Source organism: Leptinotarsa decemlineata, unplaced genomic scaffold (assembly GCF_025532065.1).
Source record: "Leptinotarsa decemlineata unplaced genomic scaffold, Ldec_3_MD MMD2_tig00004307_RagTag_RagTag, whole genome shotgun sequence".
Lineage (NCBI taxonomy): Eukaryota > Metazoa > Arthropoda > Insecta > Coleoptera > Chrysomelidae > Leptinotarsa > Leptinotarsa decemlineata.
Genome location: NW_027412606.1, coordinates 10,999,091 through 11,019,518, shown reverse-complemented (window position 1 = coordinate 11,019,518; position 20,428 = coordinate 10,999,091). Strand labels below are relative to the sequence as shown.

General features: G+C 33.6%; 1 protein-coding gene across 1 annotated transcript; it reads left to right on the top strand.

The window, feature by feature from the left end:
• The first annotated feature begins 103 nt into the window (after nt 1-103).
• On the top strand, nt 104-14,647 carry Mrm2 (Mitochondrial rRNA methyltransferase 2). The gene is made up of 2 exons (XM_023163549.2): nt 104-773; nt 10,990-14,647. Exons 1-2 carry the CDS (start codon nt 351-353, stop codon nt 11,353-11,355), a joined length of 789 nt encoding a protein of 262 aa, XP_023019317.2. The 5' UTR covers nt 104-350; the 3' UTR covers nt 11,356-14,647.
• Nucleotides 14,648-20,428: the final 5,781 nt, after the last annotated feature.

Below are 20,428 nucleotides of genomic sequence, written 5' to 3'. Positions count from 1 at the left end.
TGAGTTCTCAATTATAACAGTCATGTCCTCAGTCATCTCATCAAATGTTACATGTGTCATATGTCACTCATAGATAATATGTCAAACATGTGAACAGATACTCGTTTTACCAGTGGAACATAAATTATGCACTCGACCGGTACTGGTTTTTCCAATGGAAAACACTGTTAGGTCTTAGGTCACATTATTACATTTAGGTTATAAAAAATTATTTCTGCACTGATTCTGATTCTCAAATAATAGAAACCACAATTTTACAATTAATTCAGAATATAATACACAAAAAAATCAGTTGGAAACAATTCCAGATTTATTAAGATTTCAATACCACTTGTTTTGGAAGTACAAATATGTTTAATATGTATGTATACAAATACATACCATGCCCAATATTTACTTCCTGTACACAGAAAATGGACATCATTAAATTCTTTTCCATATCAACTAGCAAGCTAAAAAGTGCGAGTCCAGAAATACTTAAAACGAAGGGAAAAAAAGCAAGCTCTCAACAATGGCTTGCAAGACATTTGTCGGATCCATATGTTGAGAAGGCAAAGAGAATGAATTACAGATGCAGGAGTGCCTTCAAATTATTGGAAATAAATGAAAGGTTCAATATTCTTCAACCTGGCAATGTTGTTCTTGATATCGGTGCAGCTCCAGGATCTTGGACACAAGTATTGGTAGAAAAAGTACACTCAAAAAATACTGATCAGAAATCTCCTACAGGCATAGTAATCGCTGTTGACAAGAGTCAAATATATCCAATTGAGGTGAGTAGAGAAAATATGAATATTCATTTATTTCATCTGGCCTGAATCATTCAATTTAATACAGGAATAGACTTTATGGATGGTACAATATATACTCAATCATCTTTCAGAGGTCATTAAATAAATATTTTGAATAATGGCAGATAAATTTTCAATGCTCAATTTTCTAACTGATCAGAGCTGTCAACATAAATTTAGTAAAGAAAGTTTTTGGCTTTCTACTACTCCATATGATACAAAAAAATGGATGAGAGAATCTTCCAAAGAAACACCGGTGTATACCAGTTAGGGTGACAGTATTCCATGTGAGTACAATTTATTACCATTCATTCAAAGTAGAACTCATGTGAATGATATCTGATTCTTATTCCTCAACAAATCTTTGACATACAAACTGAATAGAGAAAAGTATCTTCTGTATAATTCAGTGTTCATATAGAAGTATTTGTTTCGAAAGAATTTTTTTTCTTTCGTGTAATCCAATGTTTATATGAAAGTAGCTGTTTCAGGAGGACTTTCTTTCAGTTTGTGTCTGAAAGTTACTTCTTTGCATGATCTACACATCCATGTATAGCGTTACTTATTTTCAAATTGATTACTTCCTTCTTTTCTTTGGAAGATTCTCTCATCCATTTTTTTTGTATCAGATGGAGTGGTAGAAAGCCAAAAACTTTCTTTCCCAAAAATTAATCACTCCTAAAAATATAACCCTTTCAATTCAAATAAATTTAGTCATGTATAAAACTGAAAACTTGCAAATGAATATTACCACCAAGAAATACTGGTGTGTGGTCACCAATTTGCCTATGTTTTGTCAAAAGCTCTTGAAATGAAGATAATCTCAACTTTTTATACAATGACATGTTGACAGATGATGCAGCATAAAAGCTTTTTTTGAAAAGCCTTTCATTTTATTCAAGGGCTGGATTCAGCAACTATCATCTACCAAATTCAGCGGTAAAGCGACTGAAAATTGGAAGCTATAGTTGATGAAAGCAATTTGTTTTATGTTATGACATTTCCAATTAGTCATGTGTAGTGCCAAATTGTAATATTGAATGTAGGTGTGTAGTATTAAATTTGTTCTATATGGATTGATAGATGTAGTAGGTCTTATAATTCGAGAAGTATATGTTTAAAAAAATTTGTGATTGAATTTGCAAAATCTACTTCTTTTCATTGAAAGGGGTATAGTTTTAGGAGAAATGAATTTTTGGGAATGAAAGGTTTTGGCTTTCTACTTCTCATGCAAAGAAGTAATTTTCAGACTCAAACTGAAAGAAAAAACCCTCTTGAAACAACTGTTTTCATGTAAACATTGAATTACATTAAGGAAAAAATATTTTCAAAACAACTACTTTTATTCGAACATAGAATTATACAAAAAACACTTTCTCCTATTTAGTTTGTATTCCAAACATTCGTTGTGGAATTGAATCAGATATCATTCACGGGATTGCTACACATTATAGTAAATGAAAGAGGTAATATTTCATTTACACGGAACACTGTCATCCTCAGTGGCGGACATTCGATGTTTCGAAATGAGACACTTGCCTTATTGCCTGTTCAGCTCAAATCTGGATAACACTACAAGATGAAGCACTTAATTCATTCATAAAATTACGACGTTATGTCAAGAATGAGTTTGAATCTACTTATATCATCGATAACAGTACGTAATGACATTCAATCGCTCATTTGATTCAATCCCAGCCATAGAAATCTTGTTGGAATTGAAAGGAGTATATTTTTAGGAGAGATTAATTTTCGAGAAAGATTTTGGTTTTCTACCTCTGCATCCCTATACGAAAAAATGTAGGAATTTTCCAAAGAAAGAAAAAACCAATCAATTTCAAAATACACTTTTTTCAAGATGTGTAGATCATGCAAAGAAGTAATTTCCAGACACAGTTAGTTTTCATATTAACATTGAATTACACAAGAGAAAAAATATTTTTCCTACTTGTTTTTATTTGTTTTTCTGGGTATTTACCTTTTCCCAATCTGAAAAAATGAACAAAACTGAATCAAGCAGTGTTCAACTAGTCTTTCACGTATAGTCAGTGGGCATACTTGAAGACTGGCTATAAATCAAATCATCTAAAAGAACAATTCGTTCAGGCCAGTCTCAACACCCTACACAGTAGGTTAATGGACTGACACCTATCAGAAAACAACTACTCCCCTGGCTAATACCACGAAGGGCGTTGGATTATATCCGACAGGTGTCAGTGCAGGATTCTTCACTGAAGTTATTCCTGCATATGCTGTTGGCGATACAACTGCCGCAATAGATTTTCAATTATTGGAACACACTTGCAGACCGGTTTCGGGCTGTTTGGCCACTCGTCAGTGCAAGGTAGTGTATATCATCAACATAAAGTCGATGATTTCCGATAATTGAAAATCGAATTCCGTCAGAGTATCATTCCTCGAACTAAGCTGAAGACTACAACAAACCACAGGTTTGTCGTCGCTCCATCTGCCTGTGAACAAGGTAACCAACTGCATATCCAAATTTGCCCAATTCCTCGTAAAAGGAAAGAAATCTTTCACGTATAGTCAGTGGGCATACTTGAAGACTGGCTATAAATCATAGGGCATAGCCAGTCTTCAAGTATGCCCACTGACTATACGTGAAAGATTTCTTTCCTTTTACGAGGAATTGGGCAAATTTGGATATGCAGTTGGTTACCTTGTTCACAGGCAGATGGAGCGACGACAAACCTGTTGTTTGTTGTAGTCTTCAGCTTAGTTCGAGGAATGATACTCTGACGGAATTCGATTTTCAATTATCGGAAATCATCGACTTTATGTTGATGATATACACTACCTTGCACTGACGAGTGGCCAAACAGCCCGAAACCGGTCTGCAAGTGTGTTCCAATAATTGAAAATCTATTGCGGCAGTTGTATCGCCAACAGCATATGCAGGAATAACTTCAGTGAAGAATCCTGCACTGACACCTGTTGGATATACTCCAACGCCCTTCGTGGTATTAGCCAGGGGAGTAGTTGTTTTCTGATAGGTGTCAGTCCATTAACCTACTGTGTAGGGTGTTGAGACTGGCCTGAACGAATTGTTCTTTTAGATGATTTGTTCAACTAGTCGATAATTAAATGTCAATATTGCCTGCAAATTGAATAATTATTGAATTTGTTTCCTTATTGGTTATCAAATTTCTAGCCAACATGACAAGTTACAACTAATTGGACTTTTCAGTGGTTTATATTAACTTTTTGGGGTGAACTTGTCAGTTTACCCTTCATTATACTTTCGCAGTTTATTAATTCAGCTTTGTTTATTCTTCAGATTGTGTAAGGGTAAAAACTCAGAAAAACGGTAAGAAACATCAGCTCATCCACAAAAATTGTTCTTTAAAGAAAACAATATCTACTTATTATATCCTTAATATTTACATTTGAAATGTTTTTGAATAGAAAGTTTTCAAATGTAGTGGTGATGTGTAATGAAGTAGGGGAAAAAAGTAAAAATACTTAGTCACTAGTAAAAATTATGTGAAAAACTAGTTGAAGTAATGATATTGTTGTAAATCATGCCCTGAAGAAAATGACGTTGGCCGCCACTGGTAGCCATAAACTAATTGTGACGTGGCGAAGAGGTCACTCAGTTCGACCGACATTTCGCGGCTATTCTACCGACTTCGATGGAATTCCTAGGAATTTTCCGGCGATTCTTCGATTGCCAAATATGAGCGCCATTCACTTGCTCATAGAGGCAATCAAGTGGAAGTTACAGTGCGGTACGCGAAGCGATCTAGTAAGGTGATATACATTCGAATAATAGTTGAAGTTTGTTTGTTGTATTTAAAGTGAAATAAAGTTAATTGTGAATTATTGTTCAGTGTAGTCAATTATTGATCAACCCACGGGGAAAAACGTAACAATATATTTCACATAATAACTATTCTAGGGAGACAGCACATGATTATTTAGTAAGAATATATTGAATAACTGGGAGCTATTCAACTCAATTTGATCATTAATTAGATATTGGGATTTTTTTATACCTATTGAATTCAATACTTTCCAGAAGGTCAAGTTTCAAACCTTTCTTCTGGAAATGAAGAGTTTGAATTCATGATTAAACTCATTTCCTTTTGTAAGGAGGTGAGTAGTATATATTGAATTCATTTTCCATTCTGGTATCTGTTTCTGTGTTACTTTAGGCATGTTTAAAATGTTCTTCCAGTGTGATCTACGTGAAATAACGAACATGACCACGAGACACTTTATATATTCCTGGTCTATCGTATCTTGAAATCGGGACGAGGAAAGAATTATAGAACGTTAACATATTTGGGCCAGCCTAGTTTGAAAATTTTCAATTTCCTAAAAAATAAAGGTGTAAATGTAGCGTTTGAAACAAATAATGAGCATGCATATTGAAAATAATAAAGACAAGAGTTTGTTGTCAGATCAAGAGTGCATCAGAAGAAAGGTTTGAAACTTGACCTGGAAAGTATTGAAAAAAATAACTACAAAAAATTCCCGAAATCAAAACAGTGATCAAATTTAGGTGAAAAAGTCCTCATTACAATCCCCCCCCCCCGAGCAGGCCAGCAAAAGCTATTGCTCAATGGATGATTCAATCAAATTAAAGGCCAAAACCTCCGCTGGGCTGAATATGGGTAGTTTGCTCAAGATAAAAATCTTTCACCTTGAGTCTCTTCAGTATGCCATTATGGTTCCCATAGATGATATTCCAGAAAATGATCCACAGGTAGGATTCCAGAGGTGCACATTCCGACCTGGATGGCTATAAGTTATCTGTATCTGTAGAGTATGGAGGGGGAGTGTGAGCCCACAGCACTTAGGCCACATGTGACCCATTGTACATCCTCCCAAGGAGTTGTCCTCCTAGGTCATCGCCCATCCTGTCCTTTCCAGGAAGGTGGACAGGTCACTTGGAGACATCTCCTTTATATCAGCAGGTGTAGGCCAAGACTCGCCGAACACACACTCTCTTATTGACGATAACTCCGGACACTCGCATAGGACATGCCTGACAGTCTCATCTTCCTGTTCACACATCCTGCATAGAGGTGTGTCCACTAGCCCCATATTATGGAGGTGTTTCCTTAGTTGACAGTGGCCAGTCAGAAATCCTACTGTTAAGCGTAGATTTTTCCTGGTCATCGCTAGATATTTCTTCGGCGCCAGCTTTCCAGGGTCGCCCAGGGTGATCCTGGAAAGATTGCATCCTTTGATTCCATCCTAGGTCTTTAGGGATAGAGCATGGGTGTAACATTTGGCTAGTTCCGCAATTGTCAAAGTCATCAGGCCGTAGGTGCCACTGGGTCCTAAAATTCTTAGTCAGCAATGCGATTACCTTTACTCCTGTCGTGCCCTTTAACCCACCTATAATGATATTGTCTACCGAGGCTTTGGCTAAATCTTGGTGGCGCTCTAGTACTAACCCTGAGTTAAATTTCTGGGTACAATGTTGGATGAACAACTGACTGGGAATTTACATATTGATAGTGTATGTTGTAAATTAAACAAAGCATATTTTGCAATAAAACAGATGAAGCAATGTTGTACAAGCAGGTCAAGTCTGCTGAGTGTCTACTATGCAATGGCGTATTCACACATTTCTTACAATATAATGTCTTGGGGAAGTGCAAAAAACTTCACCAGGATCTTTGTATTACAGAAACGACTAGTGAGATTGATATTTGACATGAACTACTTAGAGAGTTGTAGGCCAGTATTCATTAGAGAAGGGCTTCTGTCAGCTCCCTGCATATACATATATAAATGTGTGAACTATGCCAGAAAAAATGAGTCACTGCTTGAAAAAACCTCATCATATCATGAATATCAATTGCGTAATGGAAATTCATTAAAGGTGCCTAGACACAAAACCTCCAAATTTAAAGAATCACCACTATATATTACAGTCAGCCTTTACAATGCGCTGCCGTCAGCTATTACACAAATTAAAACAGACAAGTTATTCTATAGGAGCATTAAAAAATCTCTTAGTAGACAAATGTTACTACAGTTGCGAAGAATTCCTGAATGATTGTAAGTGTGAAATGTCTCTATATTGTGGGTTTGATATGTGTATGTCTGATTTATTATTTTATTGTTGACTGTAAAGAATATGATGTATATGATATATTGTTGGTGTTTTGTTTACTGTAAAATTATGACTTGCCATATGTACAATTTGTACCCAACTGGGCAATAAAGAATTTAAATTTGAATTTATTCAGGGTTACATGAGTTCGGGGGTCCTAGCCATGGACTCCGTGTGCCCATGTCGTTTCATTCACGTACATTATCTCATCTACATTTTTTTTGAGCACTTCAAAAAATTCAAAATGTTTAACTTGTCTCATTGATTAACAAATTAAAATTTAAATTTGGTAAACTGCAGCCGACTGGCACAAAACTAAAAACGATTTCAGAAAATGTAAACCCGTGACAAGAAACAACTTTATCTGGAATATACCGAACTTGTAGAAAATTACATTTAATGTTTCTACAAAAGATCATCAAATGACTCTCCTTTTATTACTCTAGAATCGATAGTTGATTTTTTACGATTTAAGAAAAGACCTAACTTGACATGAATGTATAAAATCATTTCGTTCAACTTATGGTGAGGAAGCACTACCAGAAAGAATATTTATAGTTGGTTTGTCTGTTTGATAGATGATTTTTTACGATTTTAGAGAAGACTTAACTTGACAGGAATGTATAAAATCAAATAGTTGGTTTGCAGAATGGGATCTCAAAATCAATTTCAAAAAATATCGTTGCCGTGAACAAGATCAGTGTGTGACAAAAAATTAGAGAGTCTCGTAAACAGTTAAGGTTTATTATTCCATTACAGTGGAAATGTTTTGTGAAAATCTGATCAAACATGTAAATTATTGACTACTCAAAGATCTTCTCGAAAGCTTGACTTGGGGATATTTCCAAAATGGGTGAATTAATTACCTGTCAATAATTAGTAAATCAAGAATATCTTCCTCATTATATATATATATATATATATATATATATATATATATATATATATATATATATATATATACAGGGTCTTGCAACAGTGGCGCGGTGTTCCATATCTCTATATAGGAAGCAGATAGGAATCTAATTTTCTATAATATTACCTTATTGCTCGAGCTCGACAAAATAAAAATATTGGCGGTCACACAGGGTGTTCGATTTTTTCTGGGCGGATCCCAACTTTGTCTTTTTAAATGGCGACCTTTATTTTTTATCGCTTTTTCGGTTTCTTCATAGAAAATAAAATAAACTTTATGTATATCTGCACTTCGAAAATATTGACGGTTTTCGAGATATCTAGCATGACAGGTTTTTTTTTCCAATATTCGTCACTCAGAATATTTGAAATTATAAAGTGGTGCCAAGTCCAGTTGAAATTTTTTTTTGGTCGAATATTCTACATTGGTAACTCTCTCAAACGATATATCTGAAATCGACCTGTGATATACAGGGTATGAAAAACCGCTTGCCAAATATTGTAAATGAAAATTTGCAAAATCTTCCTTAGATTAAATGGAACACCCTGTATATTATTGATCCATAAGAAGCGCCAACGAAACCTCTACAAATTTCATTAAGTATTCCCTATGGCTAAGTTCAATAGTTTTTCTTAAATGAGCATTTCTTTCGAAAAATGGTCATTTTTTCAAAGCGAAATCCATTTGACGACTGATAAAAATATACGAAAGATATCTTGTTTCAATTTTGTACATTAGAAGGTGTCCAAACAAATATTTTTTAACGAAATAAATGTATGTACCTATCACTTTTTGCTAAATGGAAAATTATTTTTTCATTGGATGCAGAATTTCACTCATAAATCGTGCAATATCAAACCAAACAAGTTAAAAGAAAGAAACATTATGAATAACTATTTTTTTCATGTTATATATATATATATATATATATATATATATATATATATATATATATATATATATATATATATATAACAGGGTCCTGCAACAGTGGCGCGGTGTTCCATATCTCTATATAGGAAGCAGATAGGAATCTAATTTTCTATAATATTACCTTATTGCTCGAGCTCGACAAAATAAAAATATTGGCGGTCACACAGGGTGTTCGATTTTTTCTGGGCGGATCCCATAGACTTCAGCTCTGCATTCAAGAAAATGGAAGACATGTTGAACATATTTTATAAAAGTTTCATTATCAACCTTAATTAAACTCTCCCTTTTGTAGTTTTGTAATTTGCCAGTTGACAAATTTGAATATCTAGAACTCAAGCTCTGAATGAATATAATAACATGACAAAAATAGTTATTTATAATGTTTCTTTCTTTTAACTTGTTTGGTTTGATATTGCACGATTTATGAGTGAAATTCTGCATCCAATGAAAAAATAATTTTCCATTTAGCAAAAAGTGATAGGTACATACATTTATTTCGTTAAAAAATATTTGTTTGGACACCTTCTAATGTACAAAATTGAAACAAGATATCTTTCGTATATTTTTATCAGTCGTCAAATGGATTTCGCTTTGAAAAAATGACCATTTTTCGAAAGAAATGCTCATTTAAGAAAAACTATTGAACTTAGCCATAGGGAATACTTAATGAAATTTGTAGAGGTTTCGTTGGCGCTTCTTATGGATCAATAATATACAGGGTGTTCCATTTAATCTAAGGAAGATTTTGCAAATTTTCATTTACAATATTTGGCAAGCGGTTTTTCATACCCTGTATATCACAGGTCGATTTCAGATATATCGTTTGAGAGAGTTACCAATGTAGAATATTCGACCAAAAAAAAATTTCAACTGGACTTGGCACCACTTTATAATTTCAAATATTCTGAGTGACGAATATTGAAAAAAAAAACCTGTCATGCTAGATATCTCGAAAACCGTCAATATTTTCGAAGTGCAGATATACATAAAGTTTATTTTATTTTCTATGAAGAAACCGAAAAAGCGATAAAAAATATAGGTTGCCATTTAAAAAGACACAGTTGGGATCCGCCCAGAAAAAATCGAACACCCTGTGTGACCGCCAATATTTTTATTTTGTCGAGCTCGAGCAATAAGGTAATATTATAGAAAATTAGATTCCTATCTGCTTCCTATATAGAGATATGGAACACCGCGCCACTGTTGCAGGACCCTGTTATATATATATATATATATATATATATATATATATATATATATATATATATATATATATATATATATATATATATAATAACATGAAAAAAATAGTTATTCATAATGTTTCTTTCTTTTAACTTGTTTGGTTTGATATTGCACGATTTATGAGTGAAATTCTGCATCCAATGAAAAAATAATTTTCCATTTAGCAAAAAGTGATAGGTACATACATTTATTTCGTTAAAAAATATTTGTTTGGACACCTTCTAATGTACAAAATTGAAACAAGATATCTTTCGTATATTTTTATCAGTCGTCAAATGGATTTCGCTTTGAAAAAATGACCATTTTTCGAAAGAAATGCTCATTTAAGAAAAACTATTGAACTTAGCCATAGGGATTACTTAATGAAATTTGTAGAGGTTTCGTTGGCGCTTCTTATGGATCAATAATATACAGGGTGTTCCATTTAATCTAAGGAAGATTTTGCAAATTTTCATTTACAATATTTGGCAAGCGGTTTTTCATACCCTGTATATCACAGGTCGATTTCAGATATATCGTTTGAGAGAGTTACCAATGTAGAATATTCGACCAAAAAAAAATTTCAACTGGACTTGGCACCACTTTATAATTTCAAATATTCTGAGTGACGAATATTGAAAAAAAAAACCTGTCATGCTAGATATCTCGAAAACCGTCAATATTTTCGAAGTGCAGATATACATAAAGTTTATTTTATTTTCTATGAAGAAACCGAAAAAGCGATAAAAAATATAGGTTGCCATTTAAAAAGACACAGTTGGGATCCGCCCAGAAAAAATCGAACACCCTGTGTGACCGCCAATATTTTTATTTTGTCGAGCTCGAGCAATAAGGTAATATTATAGAAAATTAGATTCCTATCTGCTTCCTATATAGAGATATGGAACACCGCGCCACTGTTGCAGGACCCTGTATATATATATATATATATATATATATATATATATATATATATATATGATTTATGATTATGAATCATATATATTATGATTTAAGTCTTATTTATTTTTTAGGGTGCAACCATTTTGGGAAATATGGATTTCACGCAAAGCAATGTTCAGGATACTATACTAAATCTTTTGGATGGTCGAAAGGTTGATGCAGTTTTATCTGATATGGCTCCAAATGCAACTGGTGTACATGCAATGGACAACGAAAATATTGTAAAATTATGCTACAGTGTTCTGCGATTTGCGTTACCAGTATCCAAACCCAATGCAACTCTGTTGGTGAAAGCATGGCAGTGCGAGGAATTCAAAAAATTTGAATCCAATATGGCAAGATTCTACGAAAAAGTTAGAGTGGTGAAGCCAAATTCCAGTAGATCTGATTCTGCTGAAGTTTTTTTGTTAGGAAGAAATTTTAAGGGCATAGAATAGTTGAAAATGAGAATGATCGAAGTGTATTACTGAAGAAATCACACTTGAAGAATGGAAACATATGCGGAATAGCGGAGAACTTCAAGTTGAATTTGTTATTCATTGATAAATTTATTTAAATTCGAGGAAAAGAAAAACTTGCAGGTCCACAAGATGTTACCTAATTGTAGTTGACGAGTTCTCGTGTCATTGTTAAAGAATTTTCATTTTACCAGATAATCAGTAAGCTGTTAAATTATTTCGAATGATTTGTATACAAGATGACTTTTTATAATGATGAAATCTTTTGAGTGAGATTGATGTCATGTGAGGTTTAATCTGACCTGTTCTTCAAAGGGACAATCATTTTCAGTGGGGTTTCAAATATTTAGTTTTGTAAACACTCGGTAATACATGTTGTCAATGGTTATCAAACAATCTGTATCCTGGTTGGTTATCAACTTTTTTGTTTCTTTCTCGAGCAGTCAATCACCATTTATGATTGACATTATTGAAACTAATTCTACTATTTCACTTGGTGTGATTAACTATGATACTTTACTGGATATTTGAGATTGAATCAAATATTTACTAAATCCAAAAAAGGAGTTTTAACATGAAAAATTCCGGAGCTGCTCTCATTCAAACTCGTACAGATTCAATTATTTTCTTTTCAAACAGCTAATTAAAACTTATATGGATATTACTTTGAGAATAACAATTTCAAACAAACTGATAAGTAATCATGAAAGTCTCTCCTTGAAGTGTTAACATTTATGGAATAGACAGAAAATTCAAACCTTGCTTATCCAAAATAAACAAGGGTCCTCACATCGGTCTGTTAGAAAACCAAGCTCCGATATCGTCTGCCTAAGTTAGGTTAGGACCAAAGTGATAGGTCTATCCGACTCCAGTAATATTCTGTACAAGGTAATGTTAGATTTTGACCTAAATGTGTGGAAATAGCAGTTTTAGCAGAATTTGCAAAATGATGGGCAAATAGGTTTGCTACAGTAGGAGTGTGTTCAACCATAACTGAGTATTGATGGAGAGTGATAACATTATAGACGGATTGAATGCTAGTTGTAATGATGACAAATTTCTGTTAAATTTTTTTTTCTGTGAACCAGCTGTCTCCTCCCCTACGAACTACAACTCTCAGAAGTCGAAAATTATGCGATATAAGGACTAACGAGGTCTTATCTTTTATCGTATGATTCGTAACAGGATATTATCGAATCATTTGGTCTTATCAGTCATATTAATGTTCCAACTAGAATTTCGACACATATCAATGGTAAAACAAGTGCAACCAATTTAGACTATGTAATATTCAATTCCCCGAATATAACAAAGGCTGAATCATTTTGCACAAGTTTTGGAGTGGCTTCATGATGGGCAGATAAGTTCAAATAGTAATAAAATTGAAAAAAGGGTAATTAATCCTAATACTACCTCAGAGTACATATTTTCTCTTTGATAGAGAAACTATTGATATGGACGTTATTGGAGATGTGGACGTGGTTTTCGATATTTTCTGGCAACACTTTCTCTGGTATTTTGAAGTTTCGCATCCCAAAAAAATTATTGACTTGAAAACAAAGCAAAATGCATTCTACAAGCCTGCCTGTTTTTCCGTTAACCAGCTGTCGCACCCCTACGAACGACAACCCTCAGAAGTCGAAACTTGTGCGAGCTAAGGATTAACGAAGTCTTACCTTTTAACGTGTGATTCCTAACACGTTAGGAATCACACTTGAAATCCGAGTGGAAATTGATGATTTGAGACATCTTAATTGGTACAGAAAAATATCTGACTCCGAAATTGATATTAAATATGGAATCAAGAAAAACAACTTAAATGCAAAATTGAACAAAGATAAGAACGAATATTATTGCTCTATTAATAATAACTTCTGACAATCAAAGAAAAAAAACATGGGAAATTGTTGAAATTGAATAGAAAATCTGTAGGAGTGAAACCAATAACTATAACTAGGGATAACATACTTATTAATGATCCGAAAAAGTAGCAGACATCTTTGCCGAACACTTTGTGAATTCTATAAAACTAAAACAACCATACGTTTTCTTTCATACCCTTTTCTGAGTTTGAATTGGAAAATATTGTAGGCCATAAGTAATTGCAGAGAAGTCTTATCTCCTCTTCTTGTCAAAATAATAATCTCTTGTAAAAAATGGAGAATTCCCATATATGTTCTAAAAGTCTTGAAAACAATTCCTATATTTAAGGCAGGTGATCTGAAAAATGTTGATATCCATTCTCAGTCCATTTTCGAAAGTAGGTATTGGACAGATGCATGCATGAGACTCAAATTTAAAAAAATCAACCTGCTGACCTCTTGCCAACATGACAAGGCGTACAATATAAATACAATAACATTGAACAGAATAATTATGTGATAGAAATATTTTTCGACTTATCTCGTGCTTTTGCTGTTCTTAATCCACAAATCTTGTAGAAGAAGTTGGATGCATTGGGTATTCGAAGCGGGGTGAATGATTGGCTGAATTTGTTCATGAGAAATCGAAACCGGCATGTTAAAATTTGGACAGGACATTCCACTGCGAAAAAATTGATTTAGGGACCCCACAAGGGCGTATACTCGGACCTCTTCTTTTTCTCTTGTACATGAATGACTTACCTAACTTTATCAAAGGAAGTAGGTTATTCATGTATGCAGATGATACTTCAATAGTTGTTACAGAGGATACCTTCCAAGAAGTTTCCATAGAAACTGAAAATGTTATTGAAGATTTTATATTTTGATGTAATATCAATATATACTTTATTGTCCAAGAAAATACTATCTTATTGACAAAGCTTGTTAAAAAATCTGGTATGTTTAGCACTTCGAAGAATAAAAGAAAAGAAACAATTCAAAAATTAATCAATTGTTAATTTAGAGAAAACAAAATACATGCAATTTTCATTAAAACGGTTGGCCAGTGAAGAAATTCCTGTTGAAGATTTAAAAATACCTATAAGCGTGTACTATACATTTCTTGGCACCATGATTGATGAAAAATTCACTTGGTCTGAACAAATCAACTGTGTGTGCAAAAAATTAAGCCAAGCATTTATTGCTTTACAGACTAAAATACACCCTGAGCAAAGCATGTGTAATCAACGTTTACTATGCTCTTGCTTATTCAGCAATTAGTTATAACAACACATATGATAAGCAACGGAATATAGCCAAGTAATCATTAATCAAAAAAAGAATCATATGACTGATTTTCAATCTAGAGTATCGAGAATCGTGTAGATCAGGCTTTAAAGAAAATAAAATACTGTAGTGGGAATTTATTGGAAATATTAGTGTATGTTCATAATAACATTAAAAACATCGAGAAAAACCTAGATATTAACAGTTATTCCACAAGAAATCACAGTAGCATACACATAAGAAATTTTTGAAATCTATCTTATAAACGGTCGCCAGAATGGGCTGGAAGTTTCTACTACAACTTGTTACCGAGGAATATAAGAGAAAGTTTTTTCAACAAATTTAAAAAACTTTCACGTATAGTCAGTGGGCATACTTGAAGACTGGCTATAAATCCAATCATCTAAAAGAACAATTCGTTCAGGCCAGTCTCAACACCCTACACAGTAGGTTAATGGACTGACACCTATCAGAAAACAACTACTCCCCTGGCTAATACCACGAAGGGCGTTGGATTATATCCGACAGGTGTCAGTGCAGGATTCTTCACTGAAGTTATTCCTGCATATGCTATTGGCGATACAAGTGAAAACTCTTTCGATCAATAATCCTATATATGCAATTAATGAATTTCTAGATTTGGTTAAAACTTGATATACATTTGTGTATGTATATATGTGTATATGTACATCTGTGTAAAAATTGATATAGTGTGTATATTTTGTAATTTTATATTTATGAGTATAGTGTGTATATTGTAATTTTATATTTATGAGTATCGCCTCCATTGCATAATTTGTATGGATGAATGATCTTTATCTGTTTGTATATTGACCAACCTAACATATTTTATATGACAAAAAGGGTCTGTTTGAAAAATCTGTTTAAAATCTGTTTTTCCGTTAACCAGCTGTCGCACCCCTACGAACGACAACCCTCAGAAGTCGAAACTTGTGCGAGCTAAGGATTAACGAGGTCTTACCTTTTAACGTGTGATTCCTAACACGTAATAAATGAATTGAATTGAATGGGTGATGGTTCCAGGCAGTCACCTTCTTTTGCTGGCCATCTTCAGTTCAACTAAAAACAAGTCTCTGAAACAAAAATTATTCACTGGCGGTGTTTATTCTTTTAGGGATCATTACGCATGGTTTTGGGGTTTTCAAGTTTCTGTTATGAATTAACTCCCCTCTGATTTCCCCAATCCCATAATTTTGCCCTGTGAACCCAGGGTTCTTGTACGAGAGCAATACCAAACTCTCCCATGATCTCAGGAAGTACTGCCGAAGCCCCCTTACTGTGTTGTAGGTTTGCTTGTTACTACTATCAACATCGGCGCTGATGTCGGGATCCTGAAGATGGCCATATCCAGCTCATTTCAGCCCCTCCAGGGGAGTAAGTCTTACTATGGCCTCCCAGGGCAGGATTCTGTAGCTCACTGAGACGTGTCCTAAGTGTCCCCTCCTCTTTTCTGGTATGAACACCAAGACCACCAATCTCCACGGAAATTTATTGGCCTCGATCACCACAAGTCCACCTCCTTCCAATGTCGCCCTAGAGCTCTGACGCTTGCTCTGAGCTTCATTCGGACTGAAGATTAGTGTTGCTGCCCGAGAGAATGTTATCTTATTCAGGGGCGAGTCTCTCCTGAATTAAGTCTTGTTCCTGACTCAGGGTGAGCTCCGGATGGTATCTATCTATAACCGCCACTCTGAGCCCACTTCCAGCCTCACTATATGATATCCTCTGTGAATAGATTTTTACATCCTCTCTAGTACCCTTTTCAGTACATTCCACATATGTTATTTTCAATGAATCTGTGCTGCGAATCCTAGATGCCTATTCAGTCTGTGTCCCACGAGTACGGGGAAAAAGATTTTCCATATCCAAGGAACCCCCTCGATGGATGCAAGGCGTAGTACTCTAAGAGGTCGCCTGGTATCCCAGAGGCTCCATTGATGATACCTGACAAGGCTCAAGCATGATTAATTCTTCGGCACGAATCGCATAACTAATTTAAGCCCCCTTTTTAGTTGCCTCTCTGTTCTAATCCCCGATGACGCAGAGGGAGGTACCGTCTTCGTCTGACTTTTCACCCTCGACCTCTCCGGCTTGGGAGGCCCTACCTGTAATTGACCTACCGCATGGCTCTAGATATCATAAAAGTTTGCAAGCCCCACCACAGGTAAGGGCACCGTCAATGGGGAAAGAGTAATTTGAAACAACAGATTTAAATGCCTTCAAAATTTTTTATGGAAACTCCTGACTCCTCCATTAATTTGTAAAATTGTATCATAATTTTTGATAATTGAGGAACTACTGAAGTTTGCCAAATTTTTTACCAGATTTTTGAAATTTTTATTGTAAAATGAAACAAAAAGTATGTTGGGTGAATAAAAGAGTCATTAAAAACGTCATTTGAAAAAGGTTGATGTTTTTTTTTGCAATTTCACGTCAATTCAGAAGGATATTTTTCAACAATATAGGCATTTGAGTTTAAGTATTAAAACTAATGTTTTTTTTTTAATAACTGGAAATGAAGTAATTACTATTTTATAGAAATATTGAAAATTTGCCGTTATGGAGAATTTGTTATATTGTTCCTAATATAAAAATATATTTTTTAATTTATTGAGGGAAATTTCAATAAAGGTGTTCATATAATTTTTTGTGTCACATAAAGCAAATAACCTTCGTCAAAGTTCTATTTTTAGTAACTCTGGTAATGAAAAAGTTTATTTATTGCAAAATGTTGTCATTATATGTGCATATTATTAAATTTCTTGAAATATATGATGAAACTGATCAATACTTCTGTTCTGTTAATCTGTTTTTTTCCGTTAATCAGATGTCGCCCCCATACGAACAACAACTCTCAGAAGTTGAGAAATTTGTGTGAGCTGAAGACTAAGGAGGTCTTTCCTTTTAACGTGTGATTCCTAACTTGATGAAACTTTATTATAAAGTATTTAAATGACACTCATATGATAGATCGGGAGTATGTAAGTCGACTTGTGGTTCTTTCTCCAAACTTTATATTGGCCAAACGGGAAGAACTTTCTCCAAAAGAAAAAAAGAACGTGCATGTTGTTTCTTGCATAAGATCAATTCAACATTTGCAAACCACTTTTTGGAAGAGAAGCATCAGTTCAATCACAATACCTCAATAATCAATAGAATCAATGAAATGTCGAAACAATTGTTAAATGACCAAATAGATTTGAATAATTCTCCTTTGTTAAATTTGTTTTGTCCAATTTGATGAATAGGTTCCTAGAAATGGCATAAAATTAATTAGGATAAAATTCATTATGATTAAAATAACTATCACTAAATACTATAAAACAAAGTCCCCCGCCGCATATGTCTATCTGAAATCGATGGACTCAAAAAAATAACCAAATGGATTTTTATACGGTTTTTACCAATAAACAGAGCGATTCAAGAGTAAGGTTCCAGTTTCGTGTAAATTGGTTGTAATATTACGATAACTATTGAAGATATCTGAAAGAATCTGGGCAACTTGAAACTTTCATCAAAACCGTTGTCTAATCCCTTTGAGATATAACAAAACAATGTATGGTGAAAATGTTCTTCTTTAACAGAAAAGTCAACGATGGCATATATCTTTGAAGGATGTTCTGTTATCCGGCAGATCGTTAGTAATTTATAAAAAGCATGATATAGAAATTATATAAATACGTCCGATTAACCCATTACATTAAATCTTGAAACGTGTACATAATGAATAACATTTTTGTGATGAAATGTTCAATGCTCTCATTTATTTTGAACTTGTAAGATGTAAAACATGATGAAGATTGCTTGTGGCACACCTTGTTTGTACATTTTTCAAATTTTGCAGAATATATCGTGGTGCTTCTACTCATCAGTTACAAATACTTGATCATTAACATGAGATGTACGTGACCAAATCAGATATGTATCAACATGTTTTTGATTTATATTTTTCCTAATTGTATTAGAGCTGTTCCTTATGCATCATGTTGATTCATAATTTTACATGAACTTTTATGTTCCCCTCTGAAACAAGATTGTAAGTATAATAATCATATATCAATGGTTCATATGGAAAATTGTTCTCCTTTTAGTATTTGAGACATCATTTCAGTTAGATGATGCCGTTTTTCTTTAGAAAATATAGGAGGATTATGTCACCGTTGATATGACCGCATTTTTTTGGTAATTTGATTTTTATTTTTAACCATCGAATGATTATAAGTGATGTTTCGTTTAAATGTTTTACAGTAGATGATATCCTCAACTTGGGTTGAAGGTGATACATTTTACTTGAATATATTGTAAATTATATCATAATTTTTATAATCATCAACCTGCTATCTTGAATTTTAATTTCCATGTTGGTGGTATTCACAGAAGAATTCGAATCAATGTCAAATGGTTCCATATTACCAGATGATTCATAAACTATTTCTTCAACAATAACTATGTCCAAATTCTCTGAATTTTCAGTCTGTTGCCTCAACATTCTTCGAATCGGGTGAGTTGAGAAAATGCTGCAGAGCAAATGACTTGATGAAATTTCTGTTTTGTGGGATGCAGCTATGTTATAAAATGATAATTTTCTCCAACTTATGCCATTTGCGTTATAAAATTATTTCGTCTTATTCAGATGAGCAGTTGAATTAAAGCAAGTTAACTACGTTTTGTAAAAAAATTCCAATGTTTGTGTTTGCATATCAAAAGTTGAAACACCTACATTTTCATTTGATTCATATACCTTTATATTTCTTTCTCGTTTGCATCTTCCTCTCTATGAGTTCCTCATGAAAACAAATTTGCTGTTCAGTCAGGCTTATCAAACGTTTCTTGGGCTTGGCTCATATTAAATTGGGTGTTGAATTTTTTTATGTAGGTACATAATTCATATAAATCATACATCCATATTTTTCGTTTTCTTTTCTGTTGCAGGTTGCACCATTAGTATGTCTTCTTGTCATCGGTTATTTTTCTCTCATCATAGTTGATTTCCATTTCGTCTTCTCTTATTAATAAATTAATGGATGTAGCTGTTTTTACGTGGTAGAAGATCGTCATGAAAAATGAGAAAATTATAATCTTCCTGTTTTTTACCACTTTTATTTGTAACTAACGTTACTGCAGTTTCATCCTATAAGGACATTTTCAAACAAATAAAAGTTATTGTACTAGTTTGAAAATGTCCTTGTAGAACGAAACTGCAGTAATGTTAGTTACTGCATTAGTTATTTACTCATTTTTCATGGCTTTCTTTTATAATTTAAGGAGGTGAACTGTTGAAATAAATAACGTTGAAAAATAGGTATTCCATTATTTTTAACACAACACCAATTTTGCCAAAAATATATATTACACTTACAAGCAAAACGAAAGCAACAATAACTGATTCGCTTTTGTTTTGTCAATAATTCTCGACGCAAGAAATGAGACTGACCCAACTTTGTATACATTTTGATAACAAATTAGACACCATAATACCATTGAGTCGACATTGTAATATTCCCCCTATTGAGAGTCCCAAATTTTGAGATCAAAAATTTCCCCGCTTTACTTGGATTTTTTAAATATATATTCAATAACAACTCCATCTTTGTATACGTCTATAGACAACGTACAAAGCCTCCATATTTTTTATTATAGAGAGTAGATATTTATATTTATCAGTTGATCTTTTCCCAAACAGATGGCGCAGGGCTTCCATTTACTTTTATCTTTGTATAGACTAGTTAGTCCATATACAATGCTTTTATATTCACAACTAGTTAATATTAGCCGTATTCGGGTCTTTCTGACTGTCAAATGTAAATGTATTCGCACAATTTGAGACTTGAAAAGTTTTACGTGTCTCTCCTCTCAATAATCAGCTTGGTGATTATTTTAAA